This window comes from Thunnus maccoyii, chromosome 20 (assembly GCF_910596095.1).
Source record: "Thunnus maccoyii chromosome 20, fThuMac1.1, whole genome shotgun sequence".
NCBI classification, from domain to species: domain Eukaryota; kingdom Metazoa; phylum Chordata; class Actinopteri; order Scombriformes; family Scombridae; genus Thunnus; species Thunnus maccoyii.
The window spans coordinates 11,217,978-11,238,865 of NC_056552.1; the positions used below are offsets into that span (position 1 = coordinate 11,217,978).

Sequence of the window (20,888 nt, forward strand, 5' to 3'; positions counted from 1 at the left end):
AGTAGAGGGCAGCAAAGACTTGTAAAATGTTCCTAAGGCACGATGCATGTAAACTAGATGTAAACCAAACAGTTTCCTCATTGCTGGACCCTCTGATTTTTCCTGGATACATTGACATTGTCTTTTAATGCACACTAGACAACGTGTAAATCAAATGTTGTTAAAATGTTTGTTTGAATCAATTGATTTTGTGATCATTTAGAGAATATACTATAATATATATGCAGAATATATTATAGCATTATTTAACAACAAACAAACAAAATAAATGAATGAATAAATTAAATAAAAAAGCTGTTTTGGCCTTTAGGTTTCTGTTCAAATAGGTCCAGTAATACCTGCTACAACTACACTACTACAGTATTCAAGATAAAAACAGGCACATTATGTCCCACTTGCTATTTGCACACTTTTCATACTGAATGTGGCCTTAGTGCATGTAACAAAATGTCTTATACTGTATATGTTTCCCACCAAAAATGATTTGTGTTGCAGTTCAGCTATAACAGGTGTTGGCGTGTGTGGTAACTGCAGCCAAGAGAGCATGTTTTGTTTTCTTGTTGTTGATATCAACATTTATGATGATTACTGTTATAAAACAGAATATCGGATAATTGTCTCAGTACAGTGGATGTGTGTTTTCCAGTGTGTTCAGTGGATGATTTGATGCAGAAAAGGCAATTCAAATAAACAACATTAATCACCAACAGGAGGATTAACACACCACAGGAAATAACTGCCCAATTTCACTAATGAGAAAGGATTGGCACATGAACATTTTTCATATTATACCACAGTCATGCTACAGTCTTTTTTTCCAATACAGGCAGAAATGTGACTACATGGATAATCTCTGCTAACTCACTCCAGTAATTTGCCAGTGTCTGCAGGACGCAGAGATGTAATCCAGAGTGTCAACTTTGTCGTCTGGGATGAGATATTTGATGGTGACTTTGCCTGTGATGTGAAGACGATATGAGAGAATGACACCAGAAGAAATGCTGCCTAAAGACTAGTGACGCAAATTACATCTAATCCAGATTACACACTAATAATTTAAAAACGATAGAGCAGGGTTAGAGTATGTCACATCCATGATATAGTTCAAAATATGAGTAACATTTGTGTACAAGAAATCATGAAGGCTTATGAACAGACATTAACGGTATTACATAAGGTCTTTGTTTCTGTCATGTGACATGTCTCCTTCCACTGTGTCAGCTGGTCTGACCTGTGGACCGTAATATGTGACGTTCTATGTAGGATTTACTGACCTTTGTTCTTTTCTGATAAGTAGCTCTCACCTTTGACCTGGCTTTTACTTTACATTAGGATCAGAAGACACGCTCATCATTACTGTGGAACTTAAATATCAACCATTGTGCTTACTGGGCCAATACAAGGTTGATCATTAACTTGGGAGTTTATGCAAACAATGTTTCTATAAGTCGACCTCTGTGCTCCAACTTAAAAAAAAAGGTTTTGTTCAGTAAAGTGTATTATGTGCAGTTTTTTTTTTTTTTTAACTTTCCCAAACTGTAACTCAGCAGCTCATCTCGTCCATTTAAACAGACCATCAGCTGGTGAAATATAAAGTGCTTTTCAACCGTAATCCTCATTTTAAAAGTGCATGCATTTTGATTTTTGTAGAAGTCTAATCCAGCTGCAAAAAATAGGATTTATAATGTACATGTACTATAAAAATCTACAATGTCAGATGTGTCTGTTATTCTGTACTTGTTTTGGACAAGTTTAAATCATAATATGTTTGTCAGAGCTGTAGCTACCATTGAGGAGGTCATGCCTCTTGATAAATACTCAAATTACACATGATGGGGTTTTTGAGGCTCATTTTGATGTCTTTAAATGTGAGTATTATTAGGTAAAAAAATAAAGTAAATTGAGGGATTTATTCATTTTATTAAAATCATTTTTATTTTAATATCTCTACCAGTAATTGGACCATCATGTAGGCTGGATAAAATTTGCAGAAATGAAAGAAAAATGATCATAAAATTATACTGAGTTTGGTTGTTTGGGGTCGGTGTGCACTCATGACCTCAGTATATCTAAAATCCTGGCTGTTGTCCTTTGTTCAAAATCAGACTGATTAACTAAATCTGTCAGAATATGTCACATGTGTGCACGCATGTGTGCTGCTGTTTGTGCTGTGTCAGGTTTTTCATGACAGATGTTTTTTTTTTTTTACACCATCTGTGTGCAACTCTGACAGATTTGACACACGTATCTTTACTATACGGACATGCCAAGAACATCTTCACCTCACTGTGTGGGTGGATGGTGATCTGAGCCCTGATCCCTCTGAATAAAAAGGGTTATAGTCAGATTTAGATTTAGTTATTTGTACAGTGTGGTGGGAGAAGAGCTCATTGAGGCTATATCTGTCTCTGACAAGTTGTTCAGCTTTCTTCCTGTCAGCTTGTTGCTATTACTGCTTGTTCTATCTACAGCTCTGACCGAATTAGATCACTAGTTCACACACACAGTCTCATCCTCTGTCACAACTGTTTCCAAGAAACTGATGCTAATCTTTTGGATTCCTCAGCCTTTCCTGAGAAAAAGTCTTAGTCAATCCAGGTGAGTGAGGAGCAGCAGAGTTTATGAGGAAGTACATGATTATGTCCAATATTTAATACCTGCTAATGAGCAAAACCTGTCTGTGTGTTCTGACATCTGTTGCTTGCACAACAGTATTGTTTTCAGAAGCCAAAGTCTGGCAAGAGAGGTCTTTCAACACTCATTCTCACACATTCTCATTTTGAGCTGCTTTTTGACACACACTTTTAAAAAGACGAAATAAAACATGTAAAATAGTCTATAAAATCCCAAGATTTCTACTAAATGTACAGGGCTCCTTTGTAAAGTAGAACCCTTTTCTGCATTAAGAGAAGGGTCAGTTAATAATGTGTCACTGTTACTTTGATTTAAAGTGAATTACTGAATTGAAACAGTTTTGTCAGTGTTTATATATTTTCCAGAGCCATTAATTATCTAAATTGTGTTTATGTTGAAGTATTGGTTCTGAATTGAAGATTTCAGTCTCCATCTTAGTTAAAGCCAAAAAACAAAAACAAAAAAACCCTCCATTTCATACACACACCTACTTTCCTTTCACTCCCTTCTTCGTGTAATCCTCTAATAAAATAGTGCACTGATCGTGTTAAGTGATACCATCATTAGAGGATGTATCATGGCTGCTACATGCTGATACTTGGACACCACAATCCCAGAGTTAACCACAAAGTGCTATTATTCTATTCCAAGCTGACAACAGCACTATTTCAGGACCCTCTGAACCTCCATAACTGCTGCTCATTAGGGCCGACTCCTCCTCCAGCACCACTGACAGTGAGAGGATTTCACCTGCTGACGACTGCCTGGTGAGAACGTCAGTCGCCTCTGAGGTTAGTGTGACAGAGACTTTGTCTCACTGTGGCTTATTTCTGGAGTGCATGTATTTAGCAGCTCAAAGATCAGAGTGCTGTAGTCTTTTCTGCTCAGTGCCATCACTGACATGCGACTGTAACGCTTGTTGTAAATGGGGGCTCACATTTAGTATAGATAGAAAAGCATGCATATAATCCAGGAAAACGAGTATGACAAGCTTCATGAGGTATTATTATTACAATTAAAGTGGCCACAATGACTGGTCTGTGCCAGCAGGGATTGAATTATTCAGATTCCTCAAACTTCCTCAAACACTTAATCTATTGTTCAACCTATCTACCTACTTTTCAAAGATTGATCTTAATTGAAACCCTCCACGTTTGATATTTGATCCCTATAATCATGTGCATGAACAGAAATACAGACAAAGTTCATTTTCTGTGAAGTAAGGGCTGCGCATTTGTTCTTTTTTCTCAGAGCAATATGTAGTTTGTAAACCCTGCTTATTAAGTTCCATTAGGAGAATTTGAAGTTATAAGTAGCTCCAACATATGATGATATGAGATTTTTACCAACTTAATTATCTGTTGCACTTCAATAGGCAGCTACCTAAAATGTGATTAAGTTCACTTTGGATCAGGTGTTGACTATAATTGCGTAATACTGTCTTAACACAGTGAATGCTTTTACTATATATAGAAGTTACATCACATTGAACTGTCTTCCTTACAAAAACCCAATCAATTAATCTCCTTAGTAAATGCTTGAGACTGCTGTGCCATGAACGGACGTCTCTCGATGCTGGTCAACTGTAGAATTTAGGTTTCTTAACACAGCAGCTCAGTTATTCAGGTTAAAACCCCATTTTAAAGTAGTTGGAGCATATAAGAAGAATAGCAACACAATGCATTTATTGTAAGCAGTATAACACAGGTGGAGGAGCAGTGCAGGTTAAAGACAAATTCCTGGGGAGAGAATGCAACATTTGAAAATTAATAAATTACCTGCAACACATTTTGTAGATTTACACAGGTCCAGTAAGAGGCTACGGTGGCGACTCCAAACATAGAGCTCCTCCTGAGTTTGATCTACTGTCCAAATGTTATGAAAATATATCTACACAGATCAACTAAATGGTGACATCTCATCAAAAGTATGAGGAACCTATCGTAAGAACAAATGATGTTTTGGGATTGCTTTGCCAGGACATAGTCTCCTTTTATTTTGACTTCTTAATAACCGGATCAACAATCTTCTGTCCGGTGAGGAAGTGCCACACGCCCCCTCGGTAGAACTCATTTCCAAAAGTGTAGAGCAGGGCATTGAAGATGGGGTTTGTCTTTGCAATGACTGGAAGCAACTGCAAGCAGAAACATGTTTTTTAAGAGCCTGATTTAAAGGATAATTCCGGTTTATTACAACTCGGGTCTTATTTTTGCAGTTTGGCTATAATAATTAAATTATTTTTATCATAACATTGTAGAAACTAAAAAAAATCCTTTATCCCTTGTATTTTCCCCACAAACTGTTTCAATTCAATTAAAACAAAGTAAGTGCTCACCATTCTTAGCTTTGGAGATACAACCTTCACGTTCTCAAAGCAGGCGTAGATACACATGAGGACGTAGGGACCCCAACACATCAGCATTACCCTCAACGGCACACTGGTGTTAAACTGGAAAACAAAGTTAATTATGTTACTGTTGATATTACACCTAGCATGAAGTAGATTTACAGGTTTGATGACAGAGTGTCAACAATATATAACTGCAAATAAGGAAACAAAGTTAGGATTAGAATCTAATATCATATATTATCTGTGGGTGTGGTTTTAAAAAATCTGCCTTTTACAGCAGCTATAATCAATATTTTTTATAATAACATTGGTGAGGTGTCACTTGTAGTGATGAACCTACAGCGGATTATCACCTGACTCTGCAGCTTTATGGAGTTTTATAGCAGGTTTCAGCTCATTGTTTAGTTCTCTGACTGCAACTTTATTGTTTTGGTTCACTCTCAGCGCTCTCATAGTGTCATTTTTGGCCACAGCAGGCAGCTGTTTTTGGAGACAAAGGTCTAAAAAGCCACTTTACACTTCCTGCTCCCGACACCAGCACCCGACAGCAAACAGACACAGTAGCAAATAAGCTGGGGAACATAGTGGAGCATTTAGCAGCTCCTCAGGAGTTGGTAGAGGCTAAAAAACAGAGCTAAGACAGAGTGAATATTGGAATTTACATTCATCAAATGGACAGAAACATGATTCCTGTGTTGATTTTATGCCAATTTAGGATTTTCTTAATATTTAAGTTGCTTTCTGGCTAAGTTTGCACATTTGTCAGGCAAGGTATGAGTCAATCCCCACAGAAACATTAGCATGTGACAATAGCAGCCACAGTTGTGCTAGAAAACAAAGTTCATTCATAAAAGTGCATTTTCTCAACCAAATCTAGTTTTAACATCCATAAAACAAAACATGACAAAATTCCTTTACATGAATTTTGAGATCACTGCAGCACATTTACCCTGTGGTGATGGATCTTCTTGAAGTGTTTGTTGGTGGCATCATAACACGACCACATGGTGAAAGCTGGGAACATCAGGTAAAGCAGCACCAGAGTTAACATGTAGGTTACATAGTCCCTGTTGAAAAGAGACAAAAAGGAAAATATGTAATAGGTAAATAAATGTAGCCACTGATACCATTTGTTAAACTTACTAAAAATGTTGTGGATGAGTTTTGTCACAAATAATCATTTTTGCTAACTATAGACATTGTAGTATGAATTGATTGCGATGAAAACAAAAGAAAACTGGCCATTTCGTCTGTGCCAACATTCCAGTTTTGGTTGTATTCTCTACCTGTCTCCTCTGGTATAGTCCAGTGTGCAGCAAGTCCTCATTGGCTCAAAGTCATAGACGCCCCATCCCATGAGAGGAACAGCAGCCCAGAAGATGGAAAGAATCCAGATGATGCTGCACATTGTCAGGGTCGTGCTCCAGAAGAGCTTCTGTCCTACAGATTAAAAACATGCGTCATGTCATTTGGATGTAAGCAGACATTTGATTATGATTTAAAGTTGTTTCTGAAGAGAAGAAATGTTTAATTTGTTGGTTTAGATGTAGGTAATGACACATGTTGACATATTGATATTTCTGCTGAACTTTTATGCTTTTCACCAGAAATAAGAGCAGGTGTGACAGAATCTCTGCTGCTTTATTTATAAAAACTCAACATTTTCTGACACTTTTTCCAAATTGCTCTCATACATTCAATACAGTATCTATCTTTTGGTTTTAAATTTTTGAGTAATGTATGGGTTCACTGTGGTTTGACCATAAATTTTCAATTAATGAATTTCAAATAAGCATCTATAACATAAAATTTATGGTATAAGTGCAGATTTTATTACCACGTTTACAAATTATCTCATTTTTTTTTGGTAGATTTTTTTTGGGAGACTTCAAACAAAATATATTTTGGTGTATTTCCACACTTCTGGTCAGTGGGTTGGACCTCACTGTACTCACTGGTGCAGTACTGGTGATATCTGTCCCAAGCAATGGCAGCCATGAAACTGATGGACGCCAGGACCGCTATCATCCCTTGGAAGCCATGATAGGCACATCCTTCTTGACCAAATGGCCAATATCTGGAGACGACAAAGAAATACTCTATATAACATAAACTGTGTTATTATAGGACTATGTCAGGCTGCAGATTGATTTCATTTTTTAAAACATGGTGGTCCCAAAATAACAGTATGAATTCTACACAGTTGATTCAGAGTAACTCTCATTTCTTTTCCCTTCTCAGATTGTTTGAGTGCACTTCCAGTTTCACAATGAGGCAACTAGCTTGTCATTACTGAGTGAACTGCAGATGTGTTTGTTAATTCTGTATTCACCACTAAAGCACATTATGAAGTGAAATAAAAGGATCCCTGAGGCAACATTTACATGTAGCTACCTGATGTTGAGGAGCCATTTTTGTTGAGGCCCGTCAGTTAAAATCAAGCGTTTACTTAGTTTATATTGTGCCTACATGGTGCACTTTACTAAATTAATTAGTGCTTACTGCATACATGATGAAACATACACAAAAAAACATTTTGCTGCTGAGGCTCAGGTTGAGAACTACTGAATAAACTACAGTAAAAAGGAAATTGAAACAAGAAACAAAAACTTATTTTAAATATTGCTTTATTTTTCTTCACTTTGCGTTTTCTCTTCAGTAATGTCCTACCAGTTGTGTTGCAAAATGTGAAATTAACACCCTGAATAAAGTGGATTGCATTATGACACCCAAAGGTCACCCAGTGGTTAATTCCAAATGCTAAGCCTTTTTTATTGACTAAAGCTTCAAAATTTGTACACACACCGTGTTAAATAGTTATTGTGGAAGGAAGATAACTTTCAAAAAGTCAGCATGTCTGTATCTGTATCTAATACCTGAGATAGCTGGCGTAAGCAGCTGTGAGTCCATTAATATTCAAACTGATGTCAGCCAGAGCAAGATTGAAGACAAAGAAGTTACTGGGAGTCCGCATCTCCTTCACTCTGAGGAAAGACACGATGCTGATGGCATTGAGGAAGAATCCAAGCATTCCTGAAAACGGAAAGAAAATTAGATTTTGATTTCTGATATGATATTTAACCACTACTGTAACACAGTCTTATCACCCTAAAACTTGACACCTCAAAGTAAATATCAAGGCCCCGAAATACATTTAAAATGGATTTTTTTTAAATGTAGCTGTAAGAGTTGAAATGATTAGACGATTACGTGATTAGTCAATCAACAGAAAATGAACTGTTAGCAGCTATTTTCATGATCAATTAGTCATTTGAGTTATTTTTCCAACAAATTTGCCAAATATTCTCTGATCCCAGTTTTTCAAGAAAACGGATTTCATTCTTTTCTTTGCCATATATGACAGAAAACTGGGTATTTTGGGTTTTAGACTGTTGGCAATGTGAAAACGTTACTTGAGGCTATCAACAGTCAGCAGGTGGAAGTTAGACTAGGCTTAACCAGTGTTGGGTCTTACTTTGAGTGGTTTGGCCTGGGGCCTGTAAAGTTGTCCACACAGGTTGTCAAAATAATTTCGCAAAAGAACTGCTGAATTTCAAACTTCATGGTGAGAAAACTAAATACATTAGCGTATGATTGGGATCTTAGAACTTGAGCCGCTTTTGTCATCTGAACAAATCTTTACAGAGTGAATTGTCCCCTTGAAGTCTTGTATAAATAATGTCTTCCTGTGTCTTAGTCCACTTACCCCCAACGAGAAGCGCTGTGCCAAAAGTAAACATATCAAACTCTGCAAATCCCTCCGGTAATGTATACGCTGCCATGTTGAAATGCACAAATTCAACTATCCGCAAAAAAGTCCTTTTCTTGTTGTTTAACGCACCACCGTCTCCAACAAAATGACGCTTTATAAAGGCTCTTTCACGTGAAAAAGCATGAAGAGACTAATCTTAGTAAACCCCTTTTGCAATCCCCCGAAGAATGCCTTAACGAGCAGACCTCCTTCAAACTTTCTGCAAGTTTGTGGTTGCAGAAAGTTTGCGCATTTGCTGCGCAATTCTTTGATCTAAAAGCAGGGAGAATTTGCGGATTCAGCGATCAGCTGTGATTTTTGTCGTTTGGAGAAACTTTACTGCAAGTAACCTCTTGTGGAGAGTCCAATTTCTCCCTCCACAAATTCACTTATTCCAGCTATTGTGTGAGATAAGGAAAGAGAATGGGATCATGGGAAATGTTGTCTACAGGCAAAGTTACTGGATAGGCTGAATTTTAGATGTGATCATTTGGAGTAGTGAACTCTTACTTTGATCAAAGCAGATTACAGTGTAATCCTTTAAATATACAAACAGGGTATCATCACTCTGTTCTGTAGTTATTTAGCTTTAGGTCATTTCATTTTTATTGAATATCTAATTTTCACAGACAGGATGTCCTTTAAATATGTACTCAAATCATGGACTGACTGTGTGGCTTCTTTATTTTTAAGGCTGCTCAAATTCACGTAATCCTTCCACCACAACATATTGGACTGGCTTTTATGGACTTTGTCCATTAAAATATACAGAGAAGCTGCAAATGTGACTTTGAATGTTTTTTTCCGGAATGCTTCCACAATATTTAGTGCAATTAACATTTGCAATTTGGGAAATTGTGCAGCCAGCATTGTTATCATTAGATTGCACACATACACTGTGTAATGTGTAGATACTGTATATATACAGTACAAAATAAAAATTCAGTTGTATGTTTGATGTGCAGTAAACATGATAGGGTTAAAGATCGGGACTGAAGGGACAGCATTAAAACATTTTGTCTGTCTACAGAGTTGGCATTTCAGTGTTACGTCTCTGTTTAAAAACAATCCAAAACTTTCTCAGATCATCAACCATGCAAGTAAAATGGTAGTTTTAATCAGATTTCCAACTTATTCAAACTACCATCAACATGATGAAGAAGCAGATGAGGACTTTGCATTCTAACACCTGCTCATATTTATTGCACTTTTCTACTTTCTCTACAGCCATACTCACCTTATTTCAGTTTGTGTTTACTGCATGATTTTACTTGTGACACATGCCAAAGATAAATTTCCATTTTTTCTCAATCTGAAGTTTGTGGGTTAAATGAGCTCAGCTGGGGTAAAGAAAGTAATTATAACATTGTAACATCTGTGCAAAAGTAACATCTTTAGATGAAGACAAAAGATGATTTTAATGAAGAAAATTTTGGTGAATTTTTTTATTTATTCATAGAAACTTGTGAGTTAAAGTTGCACATTCAAGGGTAAAACGAAATGCATTTTCTCAAAATGTGAAATGATATCCAATCACATTAAGTGTAGAAGATCAATTTTAAAGTCAGTGAAAGGATCAGGATCTTACTTATTTATTCATATAGCTGTTTTATACAAAAATAACTATATAACCCCCCAAAAATGAGGACATTACAATAGTGACCTTTGGCTCTCGCAGCAGTCTGAACCTTTTAAAATGTAACATTTGGGCAGAGTCTGATTGCACCACTAATCTGTCCGCAGATTACCACAAACTCATTAACTATGAAGTAATGATTTGTCCCAATGGACTTATAATACCCTTTTCTCAAACTGCCCATATTGTCCCGACTGAAAGCTCAGCATCCAATCATGTTACAGACTTCCTCACACTCAGCATAAAGAGAGCTGCAGTGTTGATGCCTCTCGGTGCTGCTGCTGCTGCTGCTGCTCTGCCGCTCCGACACATGTGACTCAGTTCCTGACTCAAATGTGTGGCAGTGCTGATATCGACGTCTTACAAAGAAATTTAGAGCGTCTGATTTGTATGTCAGCATGTTTGTCTGCTGCCCCAAATCCCAACAAGAGGCTGAGTGAGCAGTGTGAGGCCACGCAAGAACGTAAAGCAGCAGATTGTTACTTTCACAATGCAGAAAGTTTCAATTAAACAATCTGATAATCTACCACAGCTGAGTGTGTTGAAATAAGAACCAGACTTAACCAACACAACAGAAAACATGAATGCAGTGGATTGATCAACGGATGTAAATTATAAACTGAACTCACACACACTGAATATGTTTGTTTTCTGTTTTTATGAACTCCTCACAATCTGCTTTATCAATATGCCAAAGTTGCAATTTTAATAAAATGTGAAATAGTGCAGTGAGTGCTGAAATAGTGACAAAAAGACTTAAAGATTGTCTTTAATTTGAAGAACTTTTAGCTTCAAAAAGCTATACATAAAGTTTATATTTTGGAAAAGTCAGTACAATACAGCGTTGAGTTAAAAGAAATCAGGATTGATTGATATCATCTCAGTGGGAGGCTCCTCATCTTCTTAAGCTACAAATTTGGGAATGAAACCCACAGCTGTAATTGTCCTGAATATACTGTCTGCAAAATCTTTTCCAAAGTGCTTGCACCCTTGTAGTGATTGCATATTAACACTTTGGCAAACAGTCAATTACAGCATCATAATCTGCTGGTTTTGCAATGACACAAAGGCTTCACTGTTGCAACTGCATTTCCAGCAACAGACTCTGAGGAACAGGAGCAATGAAAAAAAAAAACAAACAAACAATGGAAACTACAATATTTCTGTGAAAGTCTCAAGTGGTGAAATCAGAAGTGAGCAGTCATTATGTACCACACGTAAATACAATTTGGAGGTACTACTAGTTTCCTCGAGTACTTTGGGAGACTTTCCGTTCTTTCCTCATATATATTTTAGAGGAAAACATTCTCTTCACTTTATCAGATGGCTGAAATTGCAGATTCATATTTTATATTCAGTATGAGATAAAATGCCTCATGGCAAGTAAAACAATGTTGTAAATCATTTTCAGGAATTCCTTAAAAAAAACCTCACTTAACATTGTTGACATAATTAAGAGACTCTGGAGATAAAGACATTAGGAGGTTCATTATCTCATATTCTCCAATTTTGGGGATTTTCAATAATTAAACACTGTGAAGAGGACTAAGCTTCTACTTTTACAGTTTTTACTGTCACTAAAATACTGTGTTAATTACTTTTACTTTAACTAAACCTTTGAGCGCAGACATAACAGCAGGTCCTCCCCCCACCCTGAGATCAAGATGTGCCCCACTAGAGGTCAGACGTGGAGAAGGAGGTGGTGGATGTGGGGGTTTGGAGGTTTTTTCTCAGGTTTTGAGGACATCCCTCCTGAGAGAAATAGAACAAAGATGTATTAATAAGAGACAGGGAGATGACAGGATTAAAGGATTTGAAATCCTGCCGAACGGACAGCCGTGCTTTTAAACCTCTGCACCTGCGAAAAAACCCTCAGAAACTGTGACAGCATGCCTGTCCTTCACAAAATGTGTCACACACAGACACACACTTACAAATAAAATATGAACATGTTCTGCAGGATACTACTGTAAATTATTACTACACAATATAATAGTAAAAGGATAAATGTAAGCTTAAAATTGGAGAATACTCTTAGGCTTTGCATTTGAGAAGGAGAAAGCAATGAGACAGTGTTTAAATGATGTGCAAAAGTTCAAACTGAGGTTAATTTCTTTACTCTTTTAACTACTTTTCAGTCAAAGTTAAAAGTCATAATCATAAAAGATGGGAAAAATGCAACAGAAAGATGATTTATTTTGTATTTAAACCCAATGATCAGGATGGGAATCATTTCTGTGGTCTGTGGTTTGAGTCTTAAAACAAAAAGTAACACTATACCCTTTGTAACTCTCTGCTCCCATCTAGTGGTCACTTTGGTACAAAGTTGAAGCAATCATAACAATGAAACACTGACTACAGTTTGTCTATTTATTCAACATAGACTATGTCAAAAAATGACCATAATTCGAAGACAGGCAAATGTTACAACAAGAGCAGAACTTAATGAAAATCATCTGAAACTGTAGGACAACTTTATTTTTTCACATCAGCTGTAATTTGTTGAATTTGGTGACTTGTACATGTAATATAGTAACAACACAGTGGTTAGCATTGGTCTACTTCATAATTTAGCAGGATATGAGTTAAAAGAAAATGCTGGAAAAATGTTAAGGCACATAAAAGCATTCAAAACAAAACATTTTTCAAAAGCATCATTTTAAAATCTTCCTACAAATACAATCTGTTTCAAACATTTATGAGTACATATAGGTATATTCCGGCTTCTGTTGTGTCTCCCTGCAGCCTCCTCTTCATTTAGTTGCTGTACAGTTTGTTGTGTCCATAATTAACCAACCAATCAACTATTGAAAAGTATTTGCCTGAGAATGAAAGTGAAAACTATGCAGCCTATCAGCTTCGAGGAAGCAATAGCCTAATCGTGTGAATGAAAATAACCCAAGTCCCTCACTAATCCCTGCCTATCCTTTTTATCTCTGGATTCAGACCAGTCGGAGCAGTATGGAGCTGTGAGCCTGCACAACACCACGATGCATCCGATGTCCTGTTAAACTGAGCTGTAGTGTGTATTTATTTAATTAGTAGTTTAGTTGCCTAGCACTTAGTATCTTACAGGAGGAAAAAATGAGTCGACATTTTGCTTCTGCTTTTTGTTTGGCTTTAGTTTTTCTTCCTTTGATGAGCAGTTCATGTCCTGGACAATGTAGCTGCTTTTTCCACAAATTAAGCGATGGATCAAAAGCAAGGTAAATATGATAATTATTGTGTTTTATTCTGTAGTACAAGTCTTTTGCTTTTTCATGCGTGCAAAATTGATTTTCCCTGCAGCTTTCTTCAGTTCAGTCACTATGTATAGTGGAGGATTAACTTGGAGTTGCTCTTTAATCTCCTTTGCTTGTTACTGAACAATGGACTACTCATTTTTCTCTAATATGCTGAACTATATTCTTTTTATGTTAAATGGAGGCAAAAAATCTTTGTTAATTGTTAAATCTGCTTCTACATGCTCATAGATTTGAAATATTGGTTTGATATTGTTCCTCTTAAATATCATGCAATAATATTAATAATATTTTTGTCATTTCTTTCCTGCAGGAGTGTACTTTGCAATGATCCAGAGATTACTGTGGTCCCTCCAAATTTCCCCACTGACACATCCAAGCTGCGCATTGAGAAGACAGCAATCTCAAGGATTTCTAGTGACAACTTCCACTACCTCAACAGCCTGGAGTTTCTGTGGATGTCTTTCAATTCACTAAATTCACTGAATGTTGACAGTTTCCGGGGTCTCTACAACCTGGATGAGCTCAGGTTGGACGGAAACACCCTCACCTCCTTCCCCTGGGAGGCTCTGACCGATATGCCAAACCTGAGGCTCCTCGACTTACACAACAACAAGATCTCCTCCATCCCTGCTGAATCAACTATGTACATAAAGAATATCACCTATCTGGATTTATCCAGCAACAGTCTGACAACTGTTCCTGCTGATGTTCTCTCAATGTGGCTGAGTGTGAAGCCATCCCAGGACACAGATTCCAAACTAATTCTTGGTGAGGATCAAGCTGTGACATATAAGGATACTGGAACGTTTTCTTTTTAAGCTGCCTTACATGACAACCACTTCTGTGTCTCTGACACCAGCAGCATTTAAGCTGAGTCTAATTATAGTTATTGCGTACAGTGTGTCAAGTTGTCAAGGCTAATTCTGTTTATTTTAACTTAGATGTTCTTGGTCTTAAAATGGCTCATTACTGTTGGTTTTCAATTGTGGTGGATGTGTAAAGGAGAGATGAAGTAACAGTGATTCATATGAGGATACTGAAATGACAAAAATCTGTTTTTCTTTTCACTGACAGCACTTTATCACACTTGCTTTGTTTTGTAGGTCTCCATGACAACCCATGGCTGTGTGACTGCCGGCTTCATGACCTGGTCCAGTTTCAGAAGTCCCCATCATCATCCGTGGCTCTGATAGACACCAGGCTGAGATGCGCTGATCCGGAGAGCCTGTCTGGGGTGCTTTTCACCGAAGCGGAGCTGCAGAGGTGCCAGGGCCCTCGAGTGCACACAGCCGTGGCTCGTGTTCGGAGCTCACTGGGCAACAATGTTCTGTTGCGCTGTGGCACTGTTGGAGTCCCTATCCCCGAGCTGTCCTGGAGCCGCGCTGATGGCAAGAAAATGAACGGCACTGGTGAGTTCTGCTGAACCAGTTCCAAATGTGCCAAGATTAGAATGGCATCTATTTCTGTGTAAGTCAGTGTCAATGAGATTACAGTTTTCCTTTTGTGCCAATCTAATTAACTCTGTGGAATTGTGCCTTTTTATTTCTCAGTTCAGGAAGAGATTTCAAAGGAGGGCATCATTTGGTCGATTCTGAGCGTGCCAGCAGTCTCCTACCGTGATTCTGGAAAGTATGTGTGCAAAGCAACCAACTTTGTGGGCACTGCAGATGCCATCATCTCTTTGGTGATCACAGATTCCATTCGGTCAGAAGAAGCAGGAGGTGGTGTTTCTAAAAGAAACAGAGGGAAGAAACCTGGCGGCATTGGCAGGGCAGCATACCAGGAGAAACTTATTGCCAGATATGTTCCCCCACCAACCACCACGGCTGCTCAGCCCATCATCGAGCCTCTCAATGGCAAAGCCGTCACTGGGAAGTATGAGATCGAGAGCTACAGCATCTCGGATGATACTTCTCAGGGACGAGGCAAAGCGTCAGACCCTCAGAAGTCGGTAGAGGTGGATGCTCTGAGTAACTTGGCGGCCAATGCCTCATCCTTACAGCAAGCTCCGGAGAAAAGGATAGTGCGTTCGGTGAAGGTGATTGGAGACACCGACCATACTGTCTCTCTGAACTGGCGAGCCCCTACAGCCACAAACACCACAGAATTCAGTGTCCTTTATGCTATATTTGGTGAGAGGGACATGCGTCGGATCAATGTAGGCGCTGGAAAGAACAGGATCACAATTGACGGCCTTGTGCCAAAGACCAAGTATATTGCTTGCGTTTGCGTCAAAGGCCTGATTCCGAAAAAGGAGCAGTGTGTAATCTTCTCAACAGATGAGGCGGCCAGTGCCAGTGGCACTCAGAAACTCATTAATGTGGTGGTGATAACAGTGGCATGTGTGATTGCTGTCCCTCTGACACTGATTGTGTGCTGCGGGGCCCTGAAGAAGCGCTGCCAGAAACTCTTGGGTAGGCAGTCGAAAGAAATACAGGACTCGTACGTTACGTTTGAGACCCTCGGCCCTGGGGCCAAAGCTAAAGGGATGGAAGGCGAGTATCTGACCAGGCTAAATCCTGACGAATCCAACAGGCTGCTCTCAGCGAGGTCCAGTGTTGACTCAGAGGCCACAGCCAGGACTGAGGGGCCACCTAATGAGTACTTCTGCTAAAACCAAACATATGCCTCAACCTCCAGAGGATGCACTTTGTTTTTTAACGGCCTGACGATGTGAACTTATTAGTTTCAGTGCTCAGAGACTGGTGTAGTGAAAAAGACTCAAATCAAACCTCTTAAAAGGGTCTTCAGGGGACACTGATAGCTCTGTCAGCATTGGAAGTATGACATTATTTTACAGCCTTGTGGGAATAATAACCACCATAGATTTGGTGAACAGCAAAAAAGGGAAAATACACACAATGACACAGTTTCAATATTTACATGTGTTGTAAATGTTGTAAAAATGTATTTTTTGAAATTCATTATGCACTTTGAAAGGTGATGTTTTGCAGAGGAAAATGTTTTGAAATGTTGCCCTAAACTCTAAAACCCAATCGATTTATTTTTCTTTTTTCCAAGATGTAACCTCTGCATTGTATTAAGATATTTACCTAAAACATAATGTATTTAGAGAAATGGTAAACCAGCAATTATTAGTCTATTTTGTATGTCAGTATGATGTTAACGTGCCAGGTTTACTGTTGGGTCAAAAACCTAAGATACAGTATATTTTATAATGTGTAAATATTTGTGACCTGAAATATCTGTGTATGTATGTATGTATAAAAATAAATATTTTTTATATTGATACAGCTTACAAGTTTGTTTCTTACCGCTCAGAATATTGATTTAGCAGGAATTAGTTATGTTCATTAAAAAGTAGCTTTTCACAAATGTAAACAAAAGATTTTGACTGCTAATTTGCTGAAAAATGACATCTGCGATAGTGAAACATACAGCTGAACTCAGCCTGTTTATGTAGAATTTACAACTAATAATTAATTATTTTAAACCTGATTCAAGTAGTGGATGGCTGAGCTGGATCAGAAGAAATAAATCACATGATGTCAGTTATTTATTTTTTTTTTACATAAATCACAAGATTGATTTTCTGACTAAAACACTGTCACAATATCATTTTTAACACAAATTGAAGCATCAATAACACCAGCGTGATCTGATAAAGATTTAAGATTCAATGACAATTCTGAGAACCTAGAAGACAAACAGGTGTGTGAACAGATTTCTATAAATAATAATTCTCATACAGACACAGTTGTTTATTAAGGAAAGCTACAGTATGCGTTTGGTATCTACAGGTAGACTAAACTAAAATAACAAAAAGTACTTAAAAACATATATATTTGGCAAATATCTCCAGTTTATATGTATTGCTATGCAAGCCACTATAATTAAGAAATCAATAATTATATATCTGGGACATTGCCTTTATTACATTGCATTAAATAAATCTCTTTCTCTGTCAAACCAAGATGTACACCTCTAAAAAAGCTTATGTATAAAAGGAAAAATGTCTGTTCAAGATTGCAACTACAATGCTGTTGATGTCATCTGTTTTCACACTTGCTTTACGTGCTTATTCGGCCTATAACAACCTGAGAGACGACCAGTGTTCAGATTATTGAGGTCAGATTACAGTCCTCTCCAGACATCTGTCTCTCCGTCTCTATGCAACCCTCCCTCTGTGTGCCGCTAAGCCTGACGGGCTCCAGCCCACTTAATACAGATGGGCCTCCTGTCATGCCAATGCCTGTGCTTTGGTAGGGGACAAATAAATTAAATTAGACTGATCCAAAGCGGTTTGAGGGTCATACCTGAAAATAGAACAAAATCAAACATAACTCACTGAATCTTGATTTGGGGAGAGAGAGCAGATCCAACAATATTCTCAAGACAAAGTGGACCATTGCTAATAATACACCTTTCCTGTTTGTCTCACATGTCATTTGGTGTCTTAAGTGTTACGTCAAGGCATTAAGGTAATAGGCTTTCTTCTATGCAGCCCATGGCATGTCCTGCCCCTCACAGGCCTATTTCACATGCTCCTCCAGGAATATGGACGCCGTGTATATCATATCACGTATTGTTCTTGTATTTTATCTCATCACTCCTGGATCATCAACTTGTCTGATCGGTTGCTCCTGCACAGATGATAACTTGGGAAGGTGAGTGACCACTGAGATTATACAGACTCCTAAATGTAGGTTACGTATAGCCATAACCCCATTTTAAAAAATAAAGGATGTCTTAAATGTAACTTACTGATCAAATTGTTCTAAAATCTACAAACACTATGCATACATTTTACATTTGTACAACTCTGCACGTACATTGAGAAGCTATAAAGACAAAATGTGCACTTGTCATTTGCTTCTCTTGTCTAAACATATCTCTGCTTACCATTCTAGGTCTTTACTATGTATGGAAACCTCCATGGGACAAATCCCAGAGGATATCCCACACGATTTCACAAAAATCCGTATTGAAAACTGCCACCTGACTGAGTTACCTCGAGGATCTTTCTCCAAAGTTAGTGCCTTGGAGTTTCTCTGGCTGAATTTCAATGAGATCACCCTGATGAACATCAAAAGCTTGGAGGGGCTGGCAAACCTGACAGAGCTGAGGCTACAGGGGAACAAGCTGACTTCAGTACCGTGGACTGCATTTCAAGACACACCGAAACTCAAGATTCTGGACCTGAAGCACAATCGGTTGGATGTCCTGCCAGAACATGCTCTGAGACACTTACCTACACTGACCTACTTAGATTTATCCTTCAATCAGCTTAGTGTCATATCAAAAGATGTCTTCATTAATTGGCCTCTTTACCAAACAGCGGAGAAAGCGTGGGGGAAAGAAGGGGTGGTCTCCAATGTGGTTTTGGCGCTGCACGACAACCCTTGGTTGTGCGATTGCCGCCTCAAAGGCTTTGTTGAATTCATCAGGGCAGTCAGCCCTCCCATCATTCTGATGAACTCTTATTTGATGTGCTCAGGCCCCGCCTCCAAAGCCAACAAGTTTTTCCATGAGATCCAGTTAAAAACATGCATGAAGCCAGTGGCCTCTGCCCCAGAGACTAACATCACTTTACCTCTCGGAGCAAATGCAACACTCACATGCTTAGTCAAGGCCAGGCCAGGCCCGACCATCCAGTGGATGTACAGTCTGAAGATTATAAGAGGATTTGCTGGTAAGATTTTTTTTTATTACTATCATCCATTAAACTGTTGTGAACCTGCTGTGGGAGCACTTAGTGAGGTATATGTTGAACTTTCAGGCTGCATCTGCTTTATGTACTAACAAAAGGCTGTTTAGGCAGAGGTAAACAAGTGTCATTTAAATGCGGAACGCTCTGTTTTCTCCATGCAGCAACTGAGACTCGCATAGACGAGGAGACCATCACCTCCAAGCTGGTGATCCCCTCTCTTGCCCTGGCAGACCGAGGACTCTACACTTGCATGGCCAACAACTTCATTGGCAACTCCTCTGTCAGCATCACGGTGAACATCAGCTCCTCCAATATCTCCGCTCCTCTCCCTCCACCTATCCCTATGTTGTCATCCGATGAGAATGCCTACATTGATATCCGTATTGCCAAGCAGACAGTTTACGGTATCACCCTCGAGTGGTATGCAGCTACAGATAACCCAGCAGAAACCTGGTTTACCATACACTTCGGCAAATATGATTCCCCCAAAAAGGAGATGATATACATCGGCCCTGGCATCAACAGCTACTCAGTCAGTGACTTGCTTCCTGTTACAAAGTATGAAGTGTGTGTGACCTTGAAGAATCAGCCACCGAGGGAAGGCCAGTGCATCGTGTTTGTGACGGGAAGTGACATCAGCGAGCTGGAGCAGAGGGAGAGGCTCATCCACATTATAGTCATCGTGTGTGCCATGGTGCTTTCCGTGCCAGCCGGCATGTACGCCTGCACTACGGAGGCCAAATTCAGCTGCGTGGAGCACTGTGTGAATCTGTGGAAGAAGCGCAGTCTGCGTGGAGAGAATCTGCAGGGGACGGAGAGACAGGGCACTTTTGACAGCCTGCAAGCGACCAGTGATGAAGGCCTGTGCAGGGACTCGGAGGAAAAGCCCAAAAAGAGGCAGAAGCCTGAGGAAAAGGGCAAAGGAGGAAGCGCAGCTCATCTTTACTAGCATTAAATTCAAGAATTGCACATGTGTATATGTAAATAATGTCAGTAATGTCAAGTATAGTAAATATACATGTAAATATACATTTCAAGCTATCAGCTCAAAATGGAGATGCCTTTATTCCTTATTATGAGGAGAGTTTGTTATTATACATGTACAGAAGGAAGTTTGTTGTAAAATGCATTTGATATTTCTTGTCACTTTTTCTTAATGTTTTGATACTGAATGCAAAGTCATGCACTCCTAAATTTCAAATATGTAGACATTTAAGTTTACATACCATTGTATATCCCTTTACTGTTCATTTCACCAAAGTAAATTAAAATGGAGTGTATTCTGTGGTTCATGGATCAGGAGACTGAAGCTATAAAATATGCTTTTTTAATGTTCTTTCTTTTTACAGATTCCAGATTTGTTGTCTTGTAATGGAATGAAACGATGTATGATGTGGATTAAAGGGAAGTCAAAGACAAATGCTGAGACATACTCTGATTTTTTAGCACAATCACTCAGAGGATTTGTTGCATAAGCAGTGTTTTCCCCGTGCATTTATACATACACTGGTAAGCAGATTAAAGTGATTTTCTATCTGAATCCTAGTCAGCAGGACATGATATTTCCATTTAATGACAGCTCCGAGCTCACTGAGTCTTTA

At 38.6% G+C, this 20,888-nt stretch overlaps 3 protein-coding genes across 3 annotated transcripts; 2 read left to right on the forward strand and 1 right to left on the reverse strand.

Moving 5' to 3' along the window:
• Nucleotides 1-4,293: 4,293 nt before the first annotated feature.
• rgrb (retinal G protein coupled receptor b) lies at nt 4,294-9,140 on the reverse strand. The gene is made up of 7 exons (XM_042397525.1): nt 8,691-9,140; nt 7,861-8,017; nt 6,940-7,061; nt 6,271-6,424; nt 5,934-6,051; nt 4,970-5,083; nt 4,294-4,768 (listed from the first exon to the last, which is right to left on the reverse strand). The coding sequence occupies exons 1-7, from the start codon at nt 8,764-8,766 to the stop codon at nt 4,628-4,630; spliced, it is 882 nt and encodes a 293-aa protein (XP_042253459.1). The 5' UTR covers nt 8,767-9,140; the 3' UTR covers nt 4,294-4,627.
• Nucleotides 9,141-13,455: 4,315 nt separating this feature from the next.
• Nucleotides 13,456-16,753, forward strand: lrit1b (leucine-rich repeat, immunoglobulin-like and transmembrane domains 1b). The gene is made up of 4 exons (XM_042397898.1): nt 13,456-13,577; nt 13,927-14,384; nt 14,720-15,025; nt 15,167-16,753. The coding sequence occupies exons 1-4, from the start codon at nt 13,456-13,458 to the stop codon at nt 16,228-16,230; spliced, it is 1,950 nt and encodes a 649-aa protein (XP_042253832.1). The 3' UTR covers nt 16,231-16,753.
• Nucleotides 16,754-18,134: 1,381 nt separating this feature from the next.
• Nucleotides 18,135-20,236, forward strand: LOC121886406 (leucine-rich repeat, immunoglobulin-like domain and transmembrane domain-containing protein 2). Its single transcript, XM_042396336.1, has 3 exons — nt 18,135-18,244; nt 18,488-19,269; nt 19,449-20,236. Exons 1-3 carry the CDS (start codon nt 18,135-18,137, stop codon nt 20,234-20,236), a joined length of 1,680 nt encoding a protein of 559 aa, XP_042252270.1.
• Nucleotides 20,237-20,888: the final 652 nt, after the last annotated feature.

Excerpts from the sequence above, each read along its gene's own strand:
- rgrb (XM_042397525.1), bottom strand. The coding sequence starts at position 8,766 with ATGGCAGCGTATACATTACCGGAGGGATTTGCAGAGTTTGATATGTTT. Across the intron at positions 8,018-8,690 it reads CACAGCGCTTCTCGTTGGGG|GAATGCTTGGATTCTTCCTC; the intron begins GTAAGTGGACTA and ends TTCCGTTTTCAG. Across the intron at positions 5,084-5,933 it reads AGAAGATCCATCACCACAGG|TTTAACACCAGTGTGCCGTT; the intron begins GTAAATGTGCTG and ends TTTGTTTTCCAG.
- lrit1b (XM_042397898.1), top strand. The coding sequence starts at position 13,456 with ATGAGTCGACATTTTGCTTCTGCTTTTTGTTTGGCTTTAGTTTTTCTT. Across the intron at positions 14,385-14,719 it reads AGATTCCAAACTAATTCTTG|GTCTCCATGACAACCCATGG; the intron begins GTGAGGATCAAG and ends TTTGTTTTGTAG. Across the intron at positions 15,026-15,166 it reads CAAGAAAATGAACGGCACTG|TTCAGGAAGAGATTTCAAAG; the intron begins GTGAGTTCTGCT and ends TTTATTTCTCAG.
- LOC121886406 (XM_042396336.1), top strand. The coding sequence starts at position 18,135 with ATGGACGCCGTGTATATCATATCACGTATTGTTCTTGTATTTTATCTC. Across the intron at positions 18,245-18,487 it reads ACAGATGATAACTTGGGAAG|GTCTTTACTATGTATGGAAA; the intron begins GTGAGTGACCAC and ends TTACCATTCTAG. Across the intron at positions 19,270-19,448 it reads GATTATAAGAGGATTTGCTG|CAACTGAGACTCGCATAGAC; the intron begins GTAAGATTTTTT and ends TTCTCCATGCAG.